This window comes from Crassostrea angulata, chromosome 5, assembly GCF_025612915.1.
Source record: "Crassostrea angulata isolate pt1a10 chromosome 5, ASM2561291v2, whole genome shotgun sequence".
Classification (NCBI taxonomy): Eukaryota; Metazoa; Mollusca; class Bivalvia; order Ostreida; family Ostreidae; genus Magallana; species Magallana angulata.
The window spans coordinates 42,725,110-42,749,941 of record NC_069115.1 but is presented as its reverse complement, the minus strand read 5'-3'; the positions used below and the strand labels follow the sequence as shown (position 1 = coordinate 42,749,941).

At 31.2% G+C, this 24,832-nt stretch overlaps 1 protein-coding gene across 4 annotated transcripts in view; it reads right to left on the bottom strand.

The window, feature by feature from the left end:
• LOC128183353 (uncharacterized) overlaps positions 1-24,832 on the bottom strand; it is a 56,664-nt gene that overhangs the window by 8,618 nt on the left and 23,214 nt on the right. Inside the window, exons 5-10 of one of the 4 annotated variants that reach the window (XM_052852332.1) lie at positions 23,645-23,860; positions 22,848-23,048; positions 10,240-10,455; positions 9,849-9,909; positions 8,708-8,920; positions 6,077-6,292 (exon numbers count right to left, since the gene is read on the bottom strand). In XM_052852332.1, coding sequence (XP_052708292.1) covers positions 6,077-6,292; positions 8,708-8,727 — 236 coding nt within the window. In that variant the 5' untranslated portion in view covers positions 8,728-8,920; positions 9,849-9,909; positions 10,240-10,455; positions 22,848-23,048; positions 23,645-23,860. Of the gene's footprint in view, positions 1-5,753; positions 5,962-6,076; positions 6,293-8,707; positions 8,921-9,848; positions 9,910-10,239; positions 10,456-22,847; positions 23,049-23,644; positions 23,861-24,832 lie in introns of those variants that run through there. The other 3 variants (XM_052852331.1, XM_052852333.1, XR_008243580.1) reach the window with 3 other exon arrangements.

Below are 24,832 nucleotides of genomic sequence, written 5' to 3'. Positions count from 1 at the left end.
GAACAAGCAGAACCAGTATCAGTCTGACCGGCCTCACCATATACATTGTTGGAATACAATTGTCCTAGCATCGCATTGCTCTGCATGTACACAATTTCTTATAAAAATTAAACACTTAAAGTGTTCATCTATATGGCTACACATAACGTACACACGTGATTCAAAATAACCAACACGGAAAACGGTAAAGAATTCAGTCATTGATTCTACATTTTATAGAACTTGTAAAAAAACTCATTGCGGGTCTGAATGTTTGTTGATATGTCAATCTATCAATATACAGTTTGTTAATTATTTTCGATTGCTAAGACTACAGCGTATTTGATGAACATTGAACATTTTTTCCATGCCACTTTTTTCCATGGAAGATAGCGAATGTATACAAGTATAAAGCATTTATAAAATTTATTTAATTACCTCTTTAGAATTGTGTATGGAAAAAATAATTTATAAGTTGCTGCTGAAGGTTGTTTGGTATTTTCGTTTGTAGATGTTTTGCAAGTAAAAAACCTGAAACGCGGGGCAAGTCATAATTAATATCCCTGATAACCGTAACTTAAAACTAGCGGCTTTGGATTCAAATATTATCGTATACGAATATTTAGTTCACTTTTTAAAATCAACTCCACGATGATAATTATATTATATCCATCGCAAATCAGTATTGTTTTTTTTGCTTTAAAAGAATTGTTCTATCGGGAGCAATCCCGCGTTCGTTTAAATTGCCAGTGTACATTTGTCATGTCAGTAATACACATTGTGCTTTATAAGACTGTCGTGTAAACGTATTGTAGAAAAGTTGAGTTTAATTACCATGCATTGGAACCATTTTATTAACACATCTCCCAGTACTGAAACAATTCAAAATGTCTCTGTTACAGTAACACAGTGGGGCGACGCGTTAAACGTGTACGTCCAGCTCTACAAGCACATGCACTATCGTCTAGGCGACGGCCTGAATACAGCTAGCGACTCTCCTATCGATCGGTTACCTGAGTCTCGTAATGCATCTAAATATAGACAGGGGCACAGTTATGAAACAAACAACAAAAATAAGGTCAAAGAGGTTCATCTATATGAAATGAAAATGTACATATGAATAAAAACATTTGGGAATTTTATGTGGAATTATTTTTGCGCACTACTTGTATCAGTTGGTGCATTACAAGAAGCCCTTTCATAACCTCATAAACGTGCGCACCCCCACAAAAATGGACCGAACTGACAACAATTGTTTCTGCAAATACTGACTATAAATTACGAAAACATTAAATTGAATACTATAGAAGGATTCAAAATTAATTTCTTTACAACTTTGCTTCAATAATGCATTAGAAATTTTTATTCCTTTTTAAGTTATTGACAAGAAACTTTGGACGCCTCTAACTCCCTAATTATAAGGGCCAGCCCTTTATTCGGCATACCGAATGAAAGGTCTGAGTAAGACCAAGAACTTTTAAAATACATGTTATAACAAATTTTTATCAGGTAGAAAACTAACACGGAAAATACGCGAATTTTTTTGATTTTTTTTCTTACCTTTGTTTCAACATCTATACCACCCCTTATATTTGCATTTAAATAATAAATAAAATATATCTCGCACAAATTCAATGTATTAGCTTCCAAACGAGCCCATCTTTGAGACTCTGCCAGTCATCGTTAAAGCTAAACCCCCTGGACAAAAGAAGTCGTTAAATTTTACAAAAAGGGGAATAACTCAAAACCGGATAGGGATTTTCCTCAACTAAAATATGCAACGACAACATCACGCGGATTGTTATCAGTCCTGAAAATTTCAAAACAATCGGTGAACAAACGAGCGAGATATTAAGGATCAAAGTTGGCGTCTAGAAGAAAAAAAAAATAATAAGAAATTTGAAAATTTTTCAGAATAATAGTAAGGTTTTCCGCTCCCAGCGGAAAACCTTAACTATCAAATTACAAGTATTTTACTTTGTTAACGTAAATTCATTGCTAGGTAAACAAACTTGTGTAACAATATTCCTTGCCATTGTTGATTGAGCGTTTAAATACAACATTTTATATAAGTATCTCTTATCGTAAAAACGTTTCACAAAAATGAGAATATTGACTTAAGAAATGTTAATCTAGCGTCATACTCATGAGTTTAAAATTTAATTTCTTAATAATTTATGATTTTGAAAATCAAATCTCAATTACGTTCAAGCCTAATTTGCTGCACAACTTTTCGTACAAGATTAGGAACCTAACATGTTTTGTCAAAAATGCATTTTAAATCTCCCCAGTTACAAAAAAATCGTGTTCGGTTTGCTTTTTAAAAAGAAATTGTTACATTTCCTGCAAATTTTATAAAATAAACATTTTTTATACAAAAAGAAATTGAGAAAATAAAATGGTACGCAAAAAGTTGACCTCCGTTTAAATGAAAGACAGGTGTTAATTGCGATGTAAAGGGACGAATTCACAGCTACTCACTGTGGGTACCAAAAACTTTTTGGATGACGACACATACACATGGGTTTGTGTTTGACTTATGGAATATGTTTTACATTAAACTATTAGTTAACGACATTTAGATATATATTAAATAGTTTGTCCGCATGATCATTAACATGTTCGTTGAAACTGAAAACAAATTTAATCATGTTTTCTATCATTTATGATTTTTCAGAGAAGGTACTATCTGATGCAATGCACGTCTTCCTTATGGAAAGAGTATAAGAGTGCATTGTTCATGCCATATATAAATCAATATTTATCAATTGTGCGCAATATTACACATCAGGGATGGGGTAATGGAAAAAAGTATTTGTAATTGAGTGTAATTAATTAAATTTTTCAAAGTAATTGAAAGTAATTTGTAATTGAGTCTGTCTTCAATTACAAGTAATTGAATGTATTTAAATACATTCCAAAAATATTGTGTATTTTCAATTACTTTTCAATTACATCTCAATTACTTTTTTTCCACGTTTAGAATATAAAAAAGTGTCTTATAATGATAAATAGATTTTATACATGTTTTGCAAAAATGTCTCATGGTTCAAAGTTAGCAAACAACTGTTAAACTATGACGAGGATCTATTGTGTGGAATCGTTTATATCCCCCCTGAATGTAGTAGATTTTCTTCACCTGACTGTTTTACTGAATTAGAAAAGGAGCTTATCAATATTGCAAAAGATTCTAAGTATGTATGTTTACTCGGTGATTTTAATGCACTTGTTGGTTGTTTACATGATTATGTTATATCTGATGATTTTTTAACGCAATTAAATATGTGTGAAGATATTTATAATACTGATATAGCAGTCCGCTCACAAGCTTTTCAAATGCTGAAAATACCACTGGAACGAAAAGTGCAAGATTTTCACGTAAACAATTTCGGATATAAGGTTATAGATTTTTGCAAAAATAATGAACTCTATATTGTAAATAGACGTATTGGCAATGATAAGTATACAGGTGGTACTACATGTAAGAGCAGTAGCACGGTCGACTACGTTTTATCTAGTGTACACATGTTTGCTTTTTTCCAGGATTTTGACATTGTAGAATTTAATAATTTATATTCCGATGTTCACAATCCAATTTCTTTTACTATTTCAAGTTGTAATAACACACAAACACCGTCGAATGATATCACAGGTAAAACTCAGCCGAGCGTAAAATTATGGTCCCAGGATAAAGCTAAGGACTTTTGCCATAACATTAATACCGCGGCCGTCAATGATATTGACCTCATTTTAGATGACCTAGCCAGAGGAACGCGTGATTTCAATCAAGACAATATTTCTGATATAACTATTGATATTTGTAATGTTTTCTCTAACGCTGCTAAGGAAACATTTGGTGTCGTTTATCCACATTCCAAACATGTAAGATGCAATAAACCATGGTTTAATCAGGAATGCAGATCCGCACGAAAAAAGTTCCTCTCAGCCACAAAGAATTATTCTAAATGTAAATCTGCCGAAAACAAAGAAACTCTAAAATCAGCCAATAAAAATTATAAAAACATAATGGATAAGTGTCTTAAAAACCATAAGTCGGAGCTAACAAAAAAATTAGTGAACTTGCATTCCAATAATCTAAAAGATTATTGGAAAATCCTTAATGCAGGTAGTAAAAACAACTCGAGTGCTGTAGATATTAATGACATGTTCGAGTTTCTGAAAGGTATGAATGAGTGCGAAGTCGATAACAATAATGAAAATTTACCAGAAGTGGCCGTTACGGATACATATGACTTTCTGAACCTCCCTATTAGCGACGAAGAAATTTTAGAAGCGGTAAAGAAACTTAAAAACAATAAATCACCAGGACATGATTTAGTGATTAATGAACACATTTCCACAACAGTTACAATATTTTTACCAGTTTATAGGAAACTATTTAATCTGATTTAAATTCAGAACAGCAAATCACCGTTTACCGATTGAAACCGGTAGATGGTATGGAATTCCTGTAAATGACAGAAGCTGCACACTCTGTAATAGTGGTAAATTTGCGGACGAATACCATTTTATTCTTGAGTGTAAATTTTTCTTAACTTTACATAAGCAATTCCTACGTACCAAGTATTTTAAAAAACCAAGTATATTAAAATTTAGGGAACTGCTGATGACAACGAACATCAAAACATTGAAAAAATTCAGTTCTTTTATATTGAATATCCAAGAGCAAGTCTGCTGTCCAGCCTAAACTATATTAGCATTTATATTATTATTATTACTATCCGCGTATTGAACACCAATGAAACATTGTATTAAATTTTTATATGATGATCTATTTTTTTCTACCACTTTTTGTATTATTACTTATTTTTTTTCTCTTACTTACTTATGCTTACTAACACATGTAATACTATGTTGTATTATAATTTATATATAATTTATTAGACCCTTGACATCACAATTTAATGCAATATGTTATTGTACCTCAAGTACCATTGTATGATAATTGTTTGAGAGAATAAATTGAATTGAAATTGAATTGAATTGTTGCATGGACTTTTGTTTATACAATAATTAAATGTCCCATAATGTTTAATATGTTTTTAAAGCATAACACACTGCCCAGGGCAATAGATAAAGAGGTGTGAACTCCTCTAATACCCAAGGACCCCCATTGATTTTAGACTTAAGGGAGTCAACATATCTCATTCTTGTGAATTATAGCAATTATTATTTATATGCTGTACTGCCAAAAGTTGTACTTTCTGAATAAACATAGATTTAATATGTGAATAAAAATTAATTCACTATAGAGAAAATATTATTCTGAACCAAAAAAGAACGCAATGGTACTTAATGAATTTAATGTTAAAAAAAAAATTTCTAGAAATTTTCAAGAAATCTGATCTGAACTGAGCTATACAACCTTTAAAAACATAACCGTACATAAAGCTCTGTATATCTTAATGCTGTTAATATATGTATATGTTCTCAAGATTTAAAAAAATAAAACTAATAAAGTATTTGAAATGTAATTAACTACATTTATCAAAGTAATTGAGAGTAATTAATTACATTTTAAAAAATCAATGTAATTGTAATTGCAAGTAATTGATAAAATTCTCAATGTATTTGAAAGTAATTAATTACTTTTCAAAGTAATTGACCCCAACTCTGTTACACATGTCATATATATATATATATATATATATATATATATATATATATATATATATATATATATATATATATATATATATTTTATCTACACGATTTCTTTACAATAAAGTGTGTTATTGGTCAAAATTCTTTACTTTTGGTTTGAAGCTCTTTGCACGTTGAAAAATTTATCCATGTCATCACATAATTTATGATTTCGGCATAACTTGTGACGAGTATGCTGGGCAGAACAATCTTTACATAATGGTTCAGGTACATTGCAAGTTTTGCAGAAAAGCGTAGCCTTTTTTATTAAGTCTCCATTGCGACAAGGATTGCAATAAATATCCAGGTGGTCCATTTGGTTTCAATAATTTTGAATAGTTTCTTATTCATTCTAACTAAAAAACTAATTTGTCTTTAAAAAAAGCAAAATGTACAATGGATAAAAATGACACATTGAATTATGGCAACTTACTTTTTGCGCATTGATACTTGACTGTTAATGAATTCTTCTAATGTGTCACATAATTCATGATCCCTGCATAATTTATGACGTTTATGCTGTTGTGCACATTTGTCGCATAATGGTTCAAGATCTTCACAAGTCTTGCAAAAATGGGTTGCCTTGGTGTTCAGGTTTTCAAAAAGGCAAGGATCACATAAAATTTCACTTAGTTTGGATTGGCTTTCACTGAAACAAAAAAAATGTTATCCAATCAATTATATTTATAAAATGTAACATTCCTTAAAGAAAAAACCGTTTTACTCATCAATGAAAGTATTTTCCTGTACCAAAAAAGCAAAAAATGATCTCCGATCATCACCCATGTCCGATAAACTGGTATCTTATATTTAACTTTATATTGACAAATTTAATTAGTCCTCTAGTGTTATTATTACGATCAACGAAATGCTTGGCATAGTGGATCCAAAGAGATCTACTGCATCAAGGTAAATGGGTTCGATCCACCGATCCACCGTGCTCCTTTAGTAGCTCAATTTGTATATTAATCCATTATATATATATATATATATATATATATATATATATATATATATATATATATATATATATATATCAAAAAACTTTAAAACACTGTTTCAAAATATTTCGACCGTGTTACCGGTCTTCATTAGTCGGTGTTTATTGTCTATAGCAACACAACGTAGAACATATACTATGACGTCACAATATGAATACAGTCTGCCATTAAATGACCCCCAGGACAAAATTGAAAATTCGGAAACCTTATTGCGCATCTATAGGGTACCCTAAAACATATTCCAAGAGATGATTTGTCTACTGTTGAAATTGTAGGAGGAGTTCGAGGAAGAAGGTTTTTTGTGAAAAAAAACCATCATTTTTTACCAATTATTTGGCTCCACGAACGAACAGAGAATTTTTGAAACCTTTTTACAAAACAACATGATACCCCAAATCAAACTCCAAGAGTTCAGTCTGCTGGTTTATAAGATGTAAGAGAAGTTTGAGAAAGTAAAACGTGAAAGACGGACGGACGGAACAGGGTAACAACAATATACCCGAACTTTCTTTAGAAAGTGCGGGTATAAAGACATTTTTATATGATGAAAAAAATACTCTGAGGCTGAGGATTGGAGAACCTTAAACCTTCAATATGATTATGGTGTTGAGATTTAATAGTAAATATTAATAGCAAAACACCGAAATAATTATTATTCAAAATTTATCGTTTACTTAAATCCCTTTTTTAATGCTGCTTACTATAACTTAAAATAAGCAGAAAATAACAGTAATGTAATATGATAGATAAATTAGTATAAAATCAACTAGGCAAAAGATGTTCACCTTTTGATTGAAAAATAAGTTTTTCAATTTAATTCAGTGTATTTAAGTTTTAAATAGTTTACTGTAAACCAACCTTTTTTCGCGCGCGATAAATTTTCGCAATGTTCGCTAAAGCTTTGTTGTCGCAAAAATTTCTCATGGCAATCTACTAGTAGTCTTTGTTAAAGGTCTATAATAACAACATAGATTTAGATAAAGCTTGGTAGCGAAAATCAATTGCAGCGAACCAGCATATTGAGAAATAAATTCATTACGAATAACAGTTTGCTTACAGTATATATGATTGAAAGTCCCAGGCAGATTCGAAATCCAGACCTGTAGTTCACAATCCCAAAACTTTAACCTCTGAGCTATTATGATATAGAACTAAATAAGTTGATACAAACACTCACAAAACATTTAATCGCCATTTTGTAACCATGTCTTAAAAAGTATTAGTATTGATGTAGTGAGGCTCCATAAAGAATATTATTACTTATTAGGTTAGTTACTGACTCACTACGGAAATATATTGGGTTGATCAATCTCATAGATGGCGAGGCGAAGCCGAGCCTTCTATAAGATTGATCAACCCAATATATTTCCGTAGTGAGTCAGTAACTAACCTAATAAGTGTTTTGTTTTCTCGAGGACTATCAAGCGACATATTTATTCACAAATAGCGATGATCTACGCAAAGCCATGTACAAGATGCCTACCATCTCGTCCAATTTAACTCATTTAAACTCTTCAAAATTTTCAATCTCACCTTTCAAATACTCTTTCAAAATCTTTGCTTCACCCATGTTTACTTACAATGATTTGTTGCTATTCAATATTTAAATGTTTTCTCCCTTTCCTCTGCAGAGATTTGAGCAAATTTCGACGCTGCCATTTTGTTCTGCTCCAGACAAAACAATGTGACGTCAATATTCTAAGGGCAACTACTCTAATTTTAAAGAATTACAAAGGGCAACTACTCCAAATACTTTAAGAACTTGCGGCATGCAGTTTATGTATAAAATACTATGAAATGTATAATGAGTAAAAATGAGCAAGCGAAGCGTCGACCAATGACGGCCATATTGCCTAATATTATTTCTCACAGAACAAATATAGAGATATATGAGGCAATCACGTGCTTTGGTTAAACCAATGAAAATGTGACATTTCAGTCCAAGGGAAAACAAATATATATATATATATATATATATATATATATATATATATATATATATATATATATATATATATATATATATATATATTTATATATATATATTAGTCACAAACACTTACTTTTGATTTGATTCTTTCATATCGAGGAATTCTTCGATGCCATTACATATCTCATGGCCTCTGCATAATTTATGAAGTACGTGCTGTTGAGCACAATTTTCGCACAAGGGTTCTAAATCTTCACATGTCTTGCAGAAATGGGTTGCCTTGGTGTTTAGGTTTCCAAAACGACAGGGCTCACACCAAACCTCAGTTCTTTTGTATTGGTTCTCTCTATGAAGAAAAATATTTTCTCGACGTCAAATATGAATACAAAGAGCTGGCCTCATTGGACAGGAAAGTTCATAAGATTTTTAAACTTTAAAGTAGATCCAGTTTTCTGTGACGTCACACTTTTTTGTAAAACTTTGAATTCTTTAAAAATTGTGCAAGATAGTTTTATTTATTTCATGTGAATATAATCACATGGATGTAATTAGAATTATTGGTAGGTTAAAGATATTTTCGCACTTAATTTTATACTAAATTTCCAAATTTTTATATATTTTATCTATGCAAAGGGGAAATAACTCTTTTTCTGACTTTTCTCTCAGTTGTATGTCTAAATGCTATAGTTTTTCTTATTCCAACGATTAATTTTGAAATAATTTTGTAATTTTAGTTTTCTGATAAAGTTGACATTAAAATTAAACAAGAAAAACAAATTTCTGCCTACAAGATTTTACTTTTAACAGAAAAAAATACATTTTTCTAATGCTAAAATATACTTTAGTTTGTGTTTATCTGGCATCTCAAAAAGTGTGATGACATGTAAATTTTTTCTAACAATTGATGACATTTAAGTCTATTAAGTCGAAATCAGTTCGGTTTTTCAACTTTCCTCAGAGAATTTTACGAGTATGGAGCTACCTTAAGAAGGATACATTTGTTTTAATCGATAAGCATTTGTTACAAAACCTTTTATGCTTTTTATTAAATATTTTTAATTTATCATATATAAAATTAGTACTTAAAATTTTGATTTCAAATTTTTAATAGCAATCTGTGACACCCCTCCAACTTAACGTCTTTTGGGTTGAGTGTCATGGTCACGATTTTGGTCAATTCTTAAAATTATTTACAATGCCTCAATAATGCATTTCTAATATCTACTTGAATTCGATTGCTAGCAGTAGAGTTTTAAATAAAATAAAGAGCTCACACTTCTTTGTTAAGTTTACAGGCTCACACTTTTCAGGCTTGTTTAGATTTGTTAAATATACCTAAAAAAAAAATTAACTTGTTTTTCTATCTGCTTATTCGTTTTGACCTTAAAAATACATTTTTTAACGTTTGTCATATTCATACTTAGTTCTAAACTTCGGGTTTATTGACAACAATAGAATTGTCAACAAAAACATGACCTGAGTTTTACATAACAAAGAATTTCTATTACATGTCGATTGCTGACACTCAAATTTGGTTAACTATTAGAAAATGTCTACCCAAAGCATTGTAAACACCAGAATTGGAAAAATAAATTTTGAACAAAAATTATGAGCAATGCTGCTTTGAGAATAAAATTTAAAAAGATAAAGTTAAAAAACACATACTTTTTATCTAATGCTTCTTTCATATCAAGGAATTCTTCGATGCCATTACAAATCTCATGGCCTCTGCATAATTTATGACGTACATGCTGTTGAGCACAATTTTCGCACAATGGTTCTAGATCTTCACATGTCTTGCAGAAATGAGTTGCCTTGGTGTTTAAGTCCCCAAAACGACAGGATTCGCACCAAACCTCGGTTTCTTTGCTTTGGCTTTTTCTATAAAAAAAAAAAATTGTGGAAAAACATAAGAGATTGAAAGTCGTTTGTTTTTAGGAACATTAGTGGTCACAAAAAATATATATAGAATGTGCAATCGGATTTTATTTTTGCTCTTTTCTGTTTTTTGTTTGTTTGTTTGGTAGTTTTTTTTTGCCTTGTGCAATATAAACTAAAAATGTCCCTGGTCGTTGAACACAACAATCAAAAATATAATGTAAAATATATATTAAACCCCCTGCCTAGCGATCTTTTGATATTATATAACTTAAACAAACAAACAAACTGTGTTCCCTTTGTTGAATACAGACCAAAACTTTCTCACCTTGTGATATATAAAAAAGATTTTTGGTTTTGAAACAGTCGTTTTCTGAGCAGTATGAGTAATCAACGCTTTTTTACTTGATTACCTTTAATTTTTTTTCATTTAACTTTGTTAATACAAAACATGTACTTTTTATGCATTTATTTACAACTAGCGACATATTTGCAACTATCAAGAGTCTCGCGTGGGGCTATTTTAAAGATCATTTTATATATCTTTTTTTCTTATTCTATTGAAACATTAACACAATATCCTTAAAAAAAACTAGAAAACTGACCAGTCAGGAAGGGCCCCGCTATGACAATTAATATAGAGAAGTGAAAAAAACTTTGAATTCCATCCTCTTTTTATTAACAATGATGAAAAATAAATGCCCGGCATAAGATGTAAAGAACTGCAATATATATAAGGTGGTAAAAAAAATATGAAAATTATAAGTAAGAACTGTATTTTTAAAATTTCAAGATAATTCCTGAATGTCCAAAAACTCAAAATAGTAACCTTGTATCTGCATAAAACAGGGATAACCTCATGTCTTGTAAAAAAAAAACTAAATCAAATGTGTATTTAAAAAAGATTTAAACAGGTGTTTTATAAAATGCAAGCCTTCAGTGAATGCAAATACATTGTATCACCCAGGGTTGACCTCAACTTCAAAACAAACATCAGTTGCAGACAAAGGTGTTCATTAATCTTCATATGACAGATAGAGATAAGCCTCTAAATTTTCTGCAGCAGGCAAGATAATTAATCCCAGGGGATTAATTGTTCTGCTCTCTCATCCTTTTCTTCTAAATTTACAATAAGATTTTTTTTTCAGAAATGACAGAATGGGGTTATTATCTGATTACCTGTTAAAATTAACAGCATAAAGGCAGAAAAAAATAAAATTAATAATTAAAAAATAAAATAGTGAAAAAGGATATCTTAATATATATTTTGATTTTAGAATTCAATAAAATTATCATAAATCATTGTGTACGGTATTTTAACCAAAATAAAGTATGAATATTATATATTTTAAATCCATATTTCAAAGAATGTACACAATACTACACATCATTCAAAATTGACCTTAACTTCAATACAAAGTTCATTTTGAAGACACAGGCAGTGCAGTAATTAATCTCAATGATTTTCTTCCTGTGGAAGGTTAATTAATCCCAAAGGACAAATATTGCACAGCCTTCCAAATACTGTATACAATGGTAACATTCTCAGCAGTTATCTCTCTTTGCCCATTATCATTATGCATAGTTAAGGAATTTACCCCACCACCCCAGCTCCAAACCAGAAGACATAGAGAACCAAACTTAGCATCAAAATATGTATTTCTGCCTACTGAACTAACATACCAAATTTGAACTTGATTGGGCAACCATGAAAAAAGTTATTAGAAAAAAAAAGAAAATTTGTGGACGGAAGAGTGACAGACGGACGGACAGAAGGACGGACGGACAGAGTGATTACTATAGGGCACCCGCAAATCCTTGCGGGGCCCTAATAAGGAATGTTTTATTTTACTTCTTCACGTATAAGATAATAATGCCAATGATGTTATTCTAACATATACCGTGTCCACAATGACGTTTAAATCAGGTAATTATTTTTTTTATATCCCATTCAGTTTTAAACATGACAATTCAAAATTTTCAGATTTATGTCAGCAAAGAACACATTCATTTGCTTAAACCAGTAGCAATGATTTTAGATGATTTTTTTAAAATTTGAACTTAATTATTTCACAACAATTGACAAGTAAGTTCTTATTTTTAATGCCTCTCGTTGATACGGATGCTTTATGCGATGTGGTTCTAATGTGGGAGGATAAAGCAAATTTTTCAATTTTTTTTCAAAACGTGCATGATATTCTCTAAAGTAAATGTAAACATGGCGGTAAAAAAGTTACTCATCCTGTTAGTGCACATACGTCCTTTTACAACTAATTTCTTTGAAGATGATACATTTAATTTCGAAAAATGCCTTTGTTGTAAGAAATGCAAGTAATATAAAACAATTACGAAGTTGTGTCGATATTAAATGTAGCCCTACAGCTTGAACAGGATCAGATTATAGAATATTGCCAGTTATTTATTTAAAAAAAACGTAGCAGTGCTTGTTGTCAATTGTCTAACTGACCCATCCACAATTTTTGACTAATATATAAACCTTCCTACTGTATTGTTGGCATAAAATGTCACCAATGCAAACGTTCTTTGCAAAGAACGAACTGCATCTACTTAGCAGTACTTCTCCCACAATGGTACCGGTATCATTTCTTATAGATGTTCTTTCTGGAAAGGCAAATGCAAATCTTTGCTGGACATGATTTTTTTACGTGGCACCCGTTTCAAGTCACACAGAATGAATGATTCTTGTCCTCAAACAAAGCGTGATTATACTAAAGTATAGTTACGGGTTGTGCTTTCAGTTCAGTATATTTTTCGTCATAACTAAGTAAAATACAAAATGCACAATCCTGTATAAAAATAAAGATAAAAATGTGATTGTACAAGAAGATAATTTTTTAAAAAAGAAAAAGTATGCCCACCGATGGAATCGAACCAGAGTACAACAAAAAGATCTGAGTCATTCTTTGGACCAAAGTATAACTCCGGGAATCACGTTTTTAGCTCACCTGAGCTGAAAGCTCAAGTGAGCTATTCTGATCACATTTTGTCCGTCGTCCGTCTGTCTGTAAACTTTTCACATTTTGAACTTCTTCTCTAAAACCACTTAACCAAGTTCAACCAAATTTGGCCCAAAGCATTCTTATAGAAAGGCAAATATAAACAAGTGGGTATTGTTTTTTTACACAAAAAAACACATGTCTCCCCTTTTCCCCAAGGATTGTAATATGGGGCAAATTTAATTAGTGAAAAACAATGAAGTCAGCTATATGTTAGATATCATCCATATATGATAAAATTTAGAAAATGAATTAACTTGAGACACAAGATTGGTCAAGGTCAAAAAATATGGAGGCGTGCACTCCTTCTCAATACTATCTACCTATGTTCCAAGTTTGAAGCCTTAATGTCAAAAGGTATCCAAGTTACCACCCAGACAAAATTTAATTATTTTCTCTTAATTTGACCTTGAGTAAAAGAAGGTCAAGGTCAAATATTAATCAATAGTACACCTCAGTGTATTATTATTGTTCTTTGTGTAAAGTTTGAAGTCCTTCTGTCAAAGAATATTTAGGAGGTGAACAATGAAGTTTTTTTCTAATTTGACCTTAAATATAAATTTTAGGTCAAGGTCAAAAATTTTTGGTAAGGTTCAATTGGACTATATACCATCTATGTATGTAACAAGTTAAAAGATTGTATGATTAAGGAGTCTTGTGTTATGGTCCGGACTATATTTTTTATAAAACGCTTGACCTTGAAAAAGAAAATAGGTCAAGGTCAAAAACTTTGGCGGCGTGCACTTCTTCTCAATACCATCTACCTACGTTCCAAGTTTGAAGTCTTAATGTCAAAAGGTATCCAAGTTACCACCCAGACAAAATTTAATTATTTTTTCTCAAGTTGACCTGGAGTAAAACAAGGTCAAGAGGTCAAATATTTATCAATAGTACACCTCAGTGTATTATAATTGTTCGTTGTGTAAAGTTTGAAGTCTTTCTGTGAAAGAATATTTAGGGGGTGAACAATAAAGTTTTTTCTGATTTGACCTTGAAATGAAATTTTAAGGTCAAGGTCAAATTTTTAGTAAGGTTCAACTGGACTATATACCATCTATCCATGAAACAAGTTAAAAGCTTGTATGTTCAAGGAGTCTTGTGTTATAGTCCAAACTCTATTTTTTATAAAACGCTTGACCTTGAAAAAGAAAATAGGTCAAGGTCAAAAACTTTGGTGGCGTGTACTCCTTCTCAATACCATCTACCTATGTTCCAAGTTTGAAGTCATTCTGTCAAAGAATATTTAGGAGGTGAACAATGAAATTTTTTTCTAATTTGACCTTAAATAAAATTTTTAGGTCAAGGTCAACACATTTTGGTAAGGTTCAATTGGACTATATACCATCTATGTATGATACAAGTTAAAAGATTGTATGATTAAGGAGTCTTGTGTTATGGTCCGGACTATATTTTTTATAAAACGCTTGACCTTGAAAAAGAAAATAGGTCAAGGTCAAAAACTTTGATGGCGTGCACTTCTTCTCAATACCATCTACCTACGTTCCAAGTTTGAAGTCTTAATGTCAAAAGGTATCCCAAGTTACCACCCAGACAAAATTTAATTATTTTTTCTCAAGTTGACCTGGAGTAAAACAAGGTCAAGGTCAAATATTTATCAATAGTACACCTCAGTGTATTATAATTGTTCGTTGTGTAAAGTTTGAAGTCCTTCTGTCAAAGAATATTTAGGAGGTGAACAATAAAGTTTTTTCTGATTTGACCTTGAAATGAAATTTAAGGTCAAAGTCAAAATTTTTAGTAAGGTTCAACTGGACTATATACAATCTATCTATGAAACAAGTTAAAAGCTTGTATGTTTAAGGAGTCTTGTGTTATAGTCCAAACTCTATTTTCTATAAAACGCTTGACCTTGAAAAAGAAAATAGGTCAAGGTCAAAAACTTTGATGGCGAGCACTCCTTCTCAATACTATCTACCTATGTTCCAAGTTTGAAGTCTTAATGTCAAAGGGTATTTAAGTTACGGCCTGGACAAATTTGGATGAAGAAGAATAAGAAGAACTAGACACGATCTCGTTGCGAGCAACGAGGAGGTCTTCCGTCTGATTTTAGAATTTGAGATATATGTTCGATCTTGATTTTGCTATTTAATAGCTAAACATGATTTAGAATAGAAAAACGGAGTCTACATTCTAAGGGCCAGATACTATTTTGTTTCAGGGATAAGAGCTTTGTTCAACAAGTGTTTAGAAATTCGTCACCGTTCTTGAGATATCTGAGAAAAAAAGTGTTAGGGTCTTGTCCCTTACCTCCTTATTGGAGTCGCTGAACCAAATTTTGAAGGTTGCATTTTGTATAGTACATTATTTTGAGCATCTTTTCTTCTACACTGCATTTCAAAATATTTTCCTTTTTGAGATATAGCTGGTCATAGTTTATGGACTCTTGACCCCTAAAAAATCATTACATTACTTGGATACAAAACTGTAAGATAAACATATCTGCTTCTATAGCCTTTCATTAAATTTCCCTCTGTAAAGAGCTACAGATGAAAAGTTTTAAAGTCTTTTAGTTCCTTAATTTTAGGGGGCAGCCCCTTTTTTGATATCATATAAAAGGTCATTTAAATCCAACACATTTTGTTCAACAACTGTTTAAAAATTCGTTACCGTTCTTGAGATATATGGGAAAGAACGTTTAAGGGGCTGATCCCTTAACTCCATATAGGGGCCGTTTTACGAAATTTTGAAAATTGCATATAATTTAGTACATCATTCTGAGTATCTTTTCCTCTTTGCTGCATTTCAAAATATTTTTCCTTTCTGAGAAATTGGTGATCAAAATTCTATAATTCTGGCCCCTAAAAACCCCTAATTATGTAACAGATGATAAAATCATTACATTGCTTGGATACATAACTGTAAGATAAACATATTTGCTTCTATAACAAAATATCCCTCAGATAAGGGTTACAGATAAAAAACTTTAGAGTCCTTTGGTCCCCTAATTATAGGGGCCAGCCCCTTTTTCTTGATATCAAATAAAAGGTCATTTAAATCCCAACCCATTTCGTGTAACAACTGTTTAGAAATTCGTTACCGTTCTTGAGATATATGGGAAAGAACATTTTAGGGGCCGATCCCTTAACCCCTTATAGGGGCCGTTTAACGAAATTTTGAAAATTGCATATAATTTAATACATCATTCTGAGCATCTTTTCTTCTTCACTGCATTTCAAAATATTTTTCCTTTTTGAGATATATTTGATCAAAATTCTGGACTTTTGGCCCCTAAAAACCCCTAATTACGTAACACATGATATAATCATTACATTGCTTGGATACATAACTGTAAAATAAACATATTTGCTTCTATAACTGTTCACAAAATATCCCTCAGTAAAGGGCTACAGATGAAAGAATTTAGAGCCCTATTGGTCCCCTAATTTTATGGGCCAGCCCCTTTTTCTTGATATCAAGTGAAAGGTCTTCTAAATATAAACTTTTTTTGCATTACATGTGTTAACAAAATATTTTTCAGAAAAGAGATAAACTAAGAAAACCATGAAACTTTTTTTAGTCTCAATTTTCAGGACCAGGCGAGCTTTAACGCCGTTTGAGCATGACAAATATGAATGCCAAATAGCACATGTACAATCACTTGTCTACAATCCCGAAAAGTTTGAACTCAATATCTTTTACCGTTTAGGAGGAGATCCCTGGACAAGCCGACCCTCTGAAAATCGCTAAAACGTCATTATCTCAAGATCGGAAGTGGCGTCATCAAAATAAAAAAATATGTATTTAGTTCAAATTAATATCTATCGGATCTGAAAGTTTCATGAAAATCGATTGAGCCATCTCTGAGAAATCGCCTGCACAAAAATACGTAAGAAAAAAACCCCAAGAATAATAATAGGGAAAAAGAAACAAAGCAATAACAATAAGGTCTTCCGTTGGAAACGGAAGACCTTAATAAGAAGAAGAAGAAGAAAAAGAAAGTCGACAAAAACAATATGTCTCCCCTTTGAAAGGGGAGACATAATTGCAAAAATGAAAGACAGATCTTCATTCAAAGCGGAGAAAACATCGAAACTGTAGAAAAAGGGGGTGCATTTTTAAAAATCTTCTTCTCAAGACCTACTGAGTCAAATTCAATGTAATTTAGCATAAGTAATCCTTATGGAAAGGAAAATATAAATTGCAAAAATTATGGGCTAATTCTGTTTCAAATCTGAGTTATTACGAATAAGAAAGAAAAGACGTGTTTCAAGCAATTTATAGCATCCATGGGTCTTGGTAAAATGGGTAGGCATGGCCGGGCCAGGGCAAAACAAAAGAATGACAGTTATTGATCTGCCAATCTCATTAAAATTTCAAGATATTTACTGACCAGTATATTTGTATTAGCTGTAAATATTGCTGCAAAATAATGCGTTATTGGAATTGACGATTGCCGATCTGCCCCGGCTTTTATTTTGCCCCGGTCCTGGTTTGCTTACCCATTTTACCAAGACTCGTATTCCATAATTCTAAACGAGGTTCTTTGTTTAAAGCAGCCATGACACTATATGATAAACGGGTCGATCTGACAATGATGAATTTGTTTGTTGTGCAACAGTTCGTGTACGAAGGAAATCTTTGAAACATGCAAAATACATTGGTGCCGATTTTGTAAAGTAAATTGAGGCTAAATATTTCAATGCGTTGACAGTTTTCACATATGAAGGTGGTGTTAGCTTGTTGTGATTTTCGTTTCGTTTTCATTTATGCTATGCGTTAACCTGGGAACTGTCGCTTGTATTTCCTGATTTTTACGTATCAAATCAAACAGATACTTCGGTAAATCAAACAGTTTACTGTTTACCTGCGCAAATTAAGCAACATCTGATGTATTAAGAAAGAACTAAAATGCAATTCAATCAGGCTATCGGTAATTCGGTATCATCTTTTGCGTAATGGTAGAATAATGCAATATGTTTTGTTGAGATGCTCGGCATTTTCTCGAGTTTATTCAGTTTAAATAGAGTTTAATATCGCTGACGAAAATATGTAGGTATATACATGTATATGATTCATTTTGAAAAATAAATTTTGTTCTTTATTTAATTGTTATAGTGTATGTTTCTTGTGTTTAATTGTTTACAATTTCTATTTACTTACCATATTTGAGTGTTAAGCTTCGAATTATAAGCAAGAGACAGAGATTTGCTCACAATTCTATGTTTGCACACATATTTGAGGCCATTCATTTTTTCCGTTTTAAATGCCGGATAGGAAATACCAAGTTAAAAATCTTAAGCTGAATGTAATAAACTCATGTGAACAAAATATGACTCAAAACTAGCAAAATTTTGAGCTCATCTTGCTTATAATTCTACGATTGACGCTGAAATTTTGGTTAATTATTAGAAATTCTATATGGATTAGAGTATGTTAAATACTTGTACACAAAAAATTAAAGAATGATATGCTGTATATAACTACTCTCTGGTGCCCCCTCTTTATACAATGAATAATGTGAAATGTGAGTAAATAAAAACGACATCGTTAAAACAGTTTCCATAGTTCTGACACATTTCTGTTGCGGGGATGAAAGAATTATCGCTATTCCTAAGAGAATATTACAGCGGAAAATTATCCTGGTTTGTAGCCATTTGTTATTTTTTAATAAAAATGAAAATAATGGATGGGCCATAGTAAATTCGAGTGATGTGCCTGTCAATACGGTAACATTGATTTTTATAGATCTTAAACATGTCACGTGACAACATTTTTCATTCCAGTGTATTCATCAATCAAGTGTGAGTAAAGTTATAAAAGTCACGAGTTTACGCGAGGTAAACAACAGTCATTTAATTATGATGGAGAAGACAAATTAAATTGTTGAATATTTTTAATTTGAGAAATTGAGCGCATTGAGGTGCAATTTTCTTCTTCGCATATACACATGTAGGATTTTTTTGATAAAATACAATAACTATTATATTAAAAAAAAATACAATAACTAGTAAGTAGTTGAGGAAGAAAATGTACCTATATGATCACATATATTTTGATCGCTTTATTAAGTGGGGGAGGGGGGCAGAACGAAAATACAGGGAATTAGAAGTTATATAACAGTGTACCCCAACCAAATATTTAGTTCTATATCTTGCGTAGGATTTTCTTATTCTGTGTAAATACAGTATTTCATGAAGATACAATGTCAAAGATTACGTGTATGCAAAAATAAGAGTAAAATTCGAATACTTTACAATATTTATTTTTTTGTTATTCCGAGGGCCATATGACACAATATCTTTTGAACGCCCATTGTTGCTCAGGTGAGCGATGTGGCCCGATGGGCCTCTTGTTCATAATTTAGAATCTACACTATCTCAGGTTACATGCATAGTTATCTCTCAAATTGAAGTATTGTAAATCTTGAGAGGAGGAATCTTAAACATTTTCCCCTTATTTCTTTGTTTGAATTTGAATCAATTGGAGCTCAAATTTTGGATCGATGATTATGATTTAATATTTCAGATTTGTACTATTTCTTCAAGCTTTGCTGTAAATATTGACATTTCTTGTACCCAATTTTCACGGTTTCACAATTCTCCCATTTTTAATAAAAGTGGTGACCTTTATTTTGAAATTAAGTTTCCATTTTCCATTAGGATGCTTTGAACTAAGTTTAGTTCGTGTTGGTTCTCTGGTTTTATAGAAGAAATTTAAAAAAAAGGTGAAAAGTTTACAGACGGACGGACAGATAGATATACAAACGAGAGACAACAGGTGGTTAAAAAAGCTCAGTGAAAACTTTGGTTTAGGTGAGCTAAAAATGACACAGAGAATTATATGGCAAACGAAAAAAAGTGGTAGCTAATAAATATTAAGAGTTACCAGTCTCTGAATTGTATGAAAAAGGTCGTAATGAAAAAAGGATAGATATGGAATTAGTTCTTAAAATCCCTATCTCAGCTGTATTTTTAAAAAAAAAATTTGCTTAAAGATGTGCAATTTGCAAATTATTAGTTTTTCTTTTTATAAGCGACGTTAAGTAATTCTTCAGCATAAATAAGGTTAAACCTTCATATTGGAATTGAAGACATTTCTGTACAAAACTAGATATGAAGTTATATTTATCCATATTTTTTTTTTTTTCAGCAAAAAGTATTTTAAACAATAAGCGATATAAAATTTATTTTTCTATCGGAAATATCTGTAGTAAAATCTCAATTTTTCGATCAAATGACAAAAAAAGGTAATATTTATAAACTTCTGTTTGATTTGTATTTGAATGACGAGCTATTAAGATGCTTCGGCCGAAGCAAATTTACATAAATATCGTTCGGTACCAACATTTATTATTTCTCTTCGTTATATGATTTGTTTAGAAATAATATATTGTTAGAAAATTACCTTTATAACCTTAATATCCACATTTGTGTTAATGTTTATGTATGTAAATGAATTTATGTGATAGAAATATCGAAATACAGATTTTATGTATCATGAACACGGGCTTAAAGGGTCTTTTGTGGTTTTTACACTTTTCCCGCTAAGAGCGTTTTAAGGCTATTGGCCGGATATTATAATTATATAAAAGCTCTTCACACAAGAAACTGTTTTTCTTAATCAAAGTTGCAACAAAACAGAGTTGCAAATGCGCTTCAGGTACTATTCTGCTGTAGTAATAATGTAGGGTTTACCGGCATTTTCAAAAGAGCATATAAGAGCTGTATTTGTCAATTTATCAACTATTTTGTTTACAGTTGTGCGATTTGCAAACTTTGAGGTGGAATGCTACACCAAAATTTTATTTCAACGGTCATTAAAATATCTTTCTGAAAAAAAAAATCGTTGCTCAAAGATATATGCTTGCAATTATTTAAAACAATTTTTTGTATTGTTTTTGAGATTTCAAAAAATATTTTTACAAACTTCAATACCTGAAGTCTAAAGTTGTTTTAAAAACACAAAATAACAACGTTATTAACAAATATCGATGTTGATATCAACGATTTGTTTATATGAGGGAGATATGCTCTGACAAAGGTAGATAAATTAATTAGTGTATAAATTTATATTACTGTCTGGCACGCGATTGGAAAAACCATTAAAATAACTAAAATCAGTTCAAGATAAAATATTTCGCAATTTTGATCATTGACCTTATATAATGTTAATGTCAAAATAATACAGACAACAAAAACAGATTTAGGCAATCAATGGTTTTGGAGCTCCTAATAGTAAGTTTTTTTGTAAAACTCGATCTAAAATGAGTACAAATTTTGGAAACTGATAGAGGAAATTCGGACTAAATTAAACTAAAAATGAGCTTAAAACGATTCATTCAACTTTGAAATTAGGAAAGCTACTCGTATTTTATCATTTCCCAACCTAAAAACTGTTTTATTATTTCTAATCATTACAAAATAAAGAAAACCTTGGAAACGGAGGACAATTTTGACAAATTTTGACAATTTTTTCAAAAAACAATCATAGATCACTAGCAGAAAAAGTAGGTCATTGACCTAGTTATTTGAAAGAGAAAAATTGCATCACAATAGTGTGACTACAATGTACAATAAGTAGTTTTTCGTTTCTATAGGTGAAAATATTTTGCCACCTGAGTAAACGTAATCCTTAAGAGAGAGACATTTGGCGAAAATAACTGCATGATATTAGTATCTGATAAATGTTGTCCAGAATAGTCAATACATATACTTTTTTCAATAAAAATATATTTGTCTTTTTTTTTTAAAGAAAGAAGTGTTTTATAAATAAAATTATATGTATGGCAATTGATTTAATAAAAATTGAATCAAAATAGGTCAAATATATGAAAATAAGAAATATTGTTATTTTTCAAAATTAATATATAATTATTGGTTATATTATATATATATATATATATATATATATATATATATATATATATATATAATATAATGATTAAGGAATCATTTTTTTTGTATTATGAGGTGATAATTTCGGTCGGGGTGTGATCCAGTCCAATAAAGCCCGATTTCTAATATGAGTTGTCTTTGTGCACTAGTACAAAAATAAATAATAACGAAATCACGAGATGCGAGAGCTTTAATAAACTTCCAAAATAAATTCGCCAGAAGGCAAAATTAGCCAGCTTAAATGTGATTTTTTTTATGAGATTGATTATTTCTTTCAAAGATGCCATCGTTTAAGCAGTGGCTAAATACGGTAAGACTAAAACCCCATCAATGTTGTCCCTGGTCTGTCCGATCTCGAGAATGCTTTAAAACCTCGTGAGGCAGCAATATTTCAAGCTGCTAACGATGCAGTTTCAACACTTAATATTTGTAGAAGCGATCCTGCTGCAACACAGTATATGATATATATTTTTTATGTTATCAAGAAACGAGTATACAGATAAGGTAGAAAAAAAGCACTTACTTTTTTTTATCAAGCAGTTCCTCAATGACGTCGCATATTTCATGATCTCTGCATAATTTATGACGTATGTGTAGTTGCGCACAAGAGTTGCATAATGGTTCTGGATCTTCACAGGTCTTGCAGAAATGTGTTGCCCTGATGTTCAAATTTCCAAAAAGACAAGACTCACACAAAACCTCTAATTGCTTGTATTGGTTTTCTCTAAAAAAAAAAACGATTTTTTTTTTTACCAATGATCTGTTTTTAAATTAGTATTTGAATCTGCATCTCTTGCCAAAAACGTTCAGCTTTTGGCTATAATAATTGTTATGTCATAACCTTGTGTACTGACTACAGACATAAATGGCAATGGCATTTGTAGGTCGGAAAATAAAATAAAGAAAATATTGTAATTGGTTATTAATTTCTTTCATTATGATAAACATCTATAAAATTTATGAAGGTAGAAAGATTTATGACAAGAGAAAGCAATATCTTTAACATCAGTGTATCTTTAAGGAAAAGGATTTACACATCACGCAGGTGTATTAACACTTCGATTTAACCCTTTGCACATCTAAAACTCGTGGTCGACTTGTAATATTCATTTGGTGGTTTTAAATTATGCGCATATTCTGTTTGTAAATAATGCATTGATAATTGCTTTGCGATCGAGTAATAAAACATTATAAGATGTACATGTAGGTACACACAGGTTGGACCTCAACAGCAAAACACTTTATATTGTTAAAAATTATGCTGTTAATATAGGGAAAATAAGAAATAAGTTGAATATGGTTCAACCTACAAATACTTACTTCTCCTTTACTGCCACTTTTATATCATGTAATTCTTCAATGACGTCACATAGTTCATGATTTCTGCATAAGTTATGACGAAGGTGCTGTTGTGCACATTTGTTGCACAATGGTTCTGGATCTTCGCATGTCTTGCAAAAATGCGTTGCCTTGGATTTAATGTTTTCAAAAACACAGGAATCACAAAAGAATTCACTTTGTTTTGATTCATTTTCTCTGAAAAATATATCAAAAAGTATCTTTTAAGTCACTGATTTGTAAAACAAAATGTTAAAATACGAAAATGATCGGATATAATTCAGCTTTCTTGGGTCCCACGTATACCTTTTAAAGTTTTTTTGTAACTTCCTTTTAAATTTTTTTTTGTATCTCATAACGCTTAAACTGAACACTTCCGATTTCCACTTTATAATAGAATTTGATATTTTAATGTATATTGCACAGTTGCAACAATTACGGTCGTAAAAGTCTCCAAGTATATCATTGATTAACCTCTCAGATTTGAATCTTTTAAATTTTCATGCATTCAAGTTTTTCAATCATTCGAATGTTAAATGGAATTAATCCTGTTGGAAACAAGAGATGTTTGTGAAACACTTATGCCCCCCTCCCTTGGACAAATCCACAAATAAAATGAACGTAAACTGCAAATAACTAGAATTTTTCTACGTCCAAGGGCCATAACTCTGTCGAAAATTGCTCGATAGTACCCAATATCGAACTTGACCTAGATATTATCATGATAAACCTGTATACCAAATTTCATTTCTATATGTTCATCCTCTGCGAAGATAATGAACGGAAACTGCAAACGACTAAAATTTTCTACGTCCAACGGCCATAACTCTGTCGAAAAATGCTCGATCGTACCCAATATCGAACTTGACCTGGATATTATCATGATAAACCTGTATACCAAATTTTATTTCTATATGTTCATCCTCCGCGAAGAAAATGAACGGAAACTGCAAAAGACTACAATTTTTCTACGTCCAAGGGCCATAACTCTGTTGGAAATTGCTCGATCGTACCCAATATCAAACTTGACCTAGATATTATCATGATAAACCTGTATACAAAATTTCATTTCAATATGTTCATCCTCTGCGAAGAAAATGAACGGAAACTGTTGGTGGACCGACCGACAGACCGACAGACAGCAGCACAGCAATATGCCCTCCCTTCTTC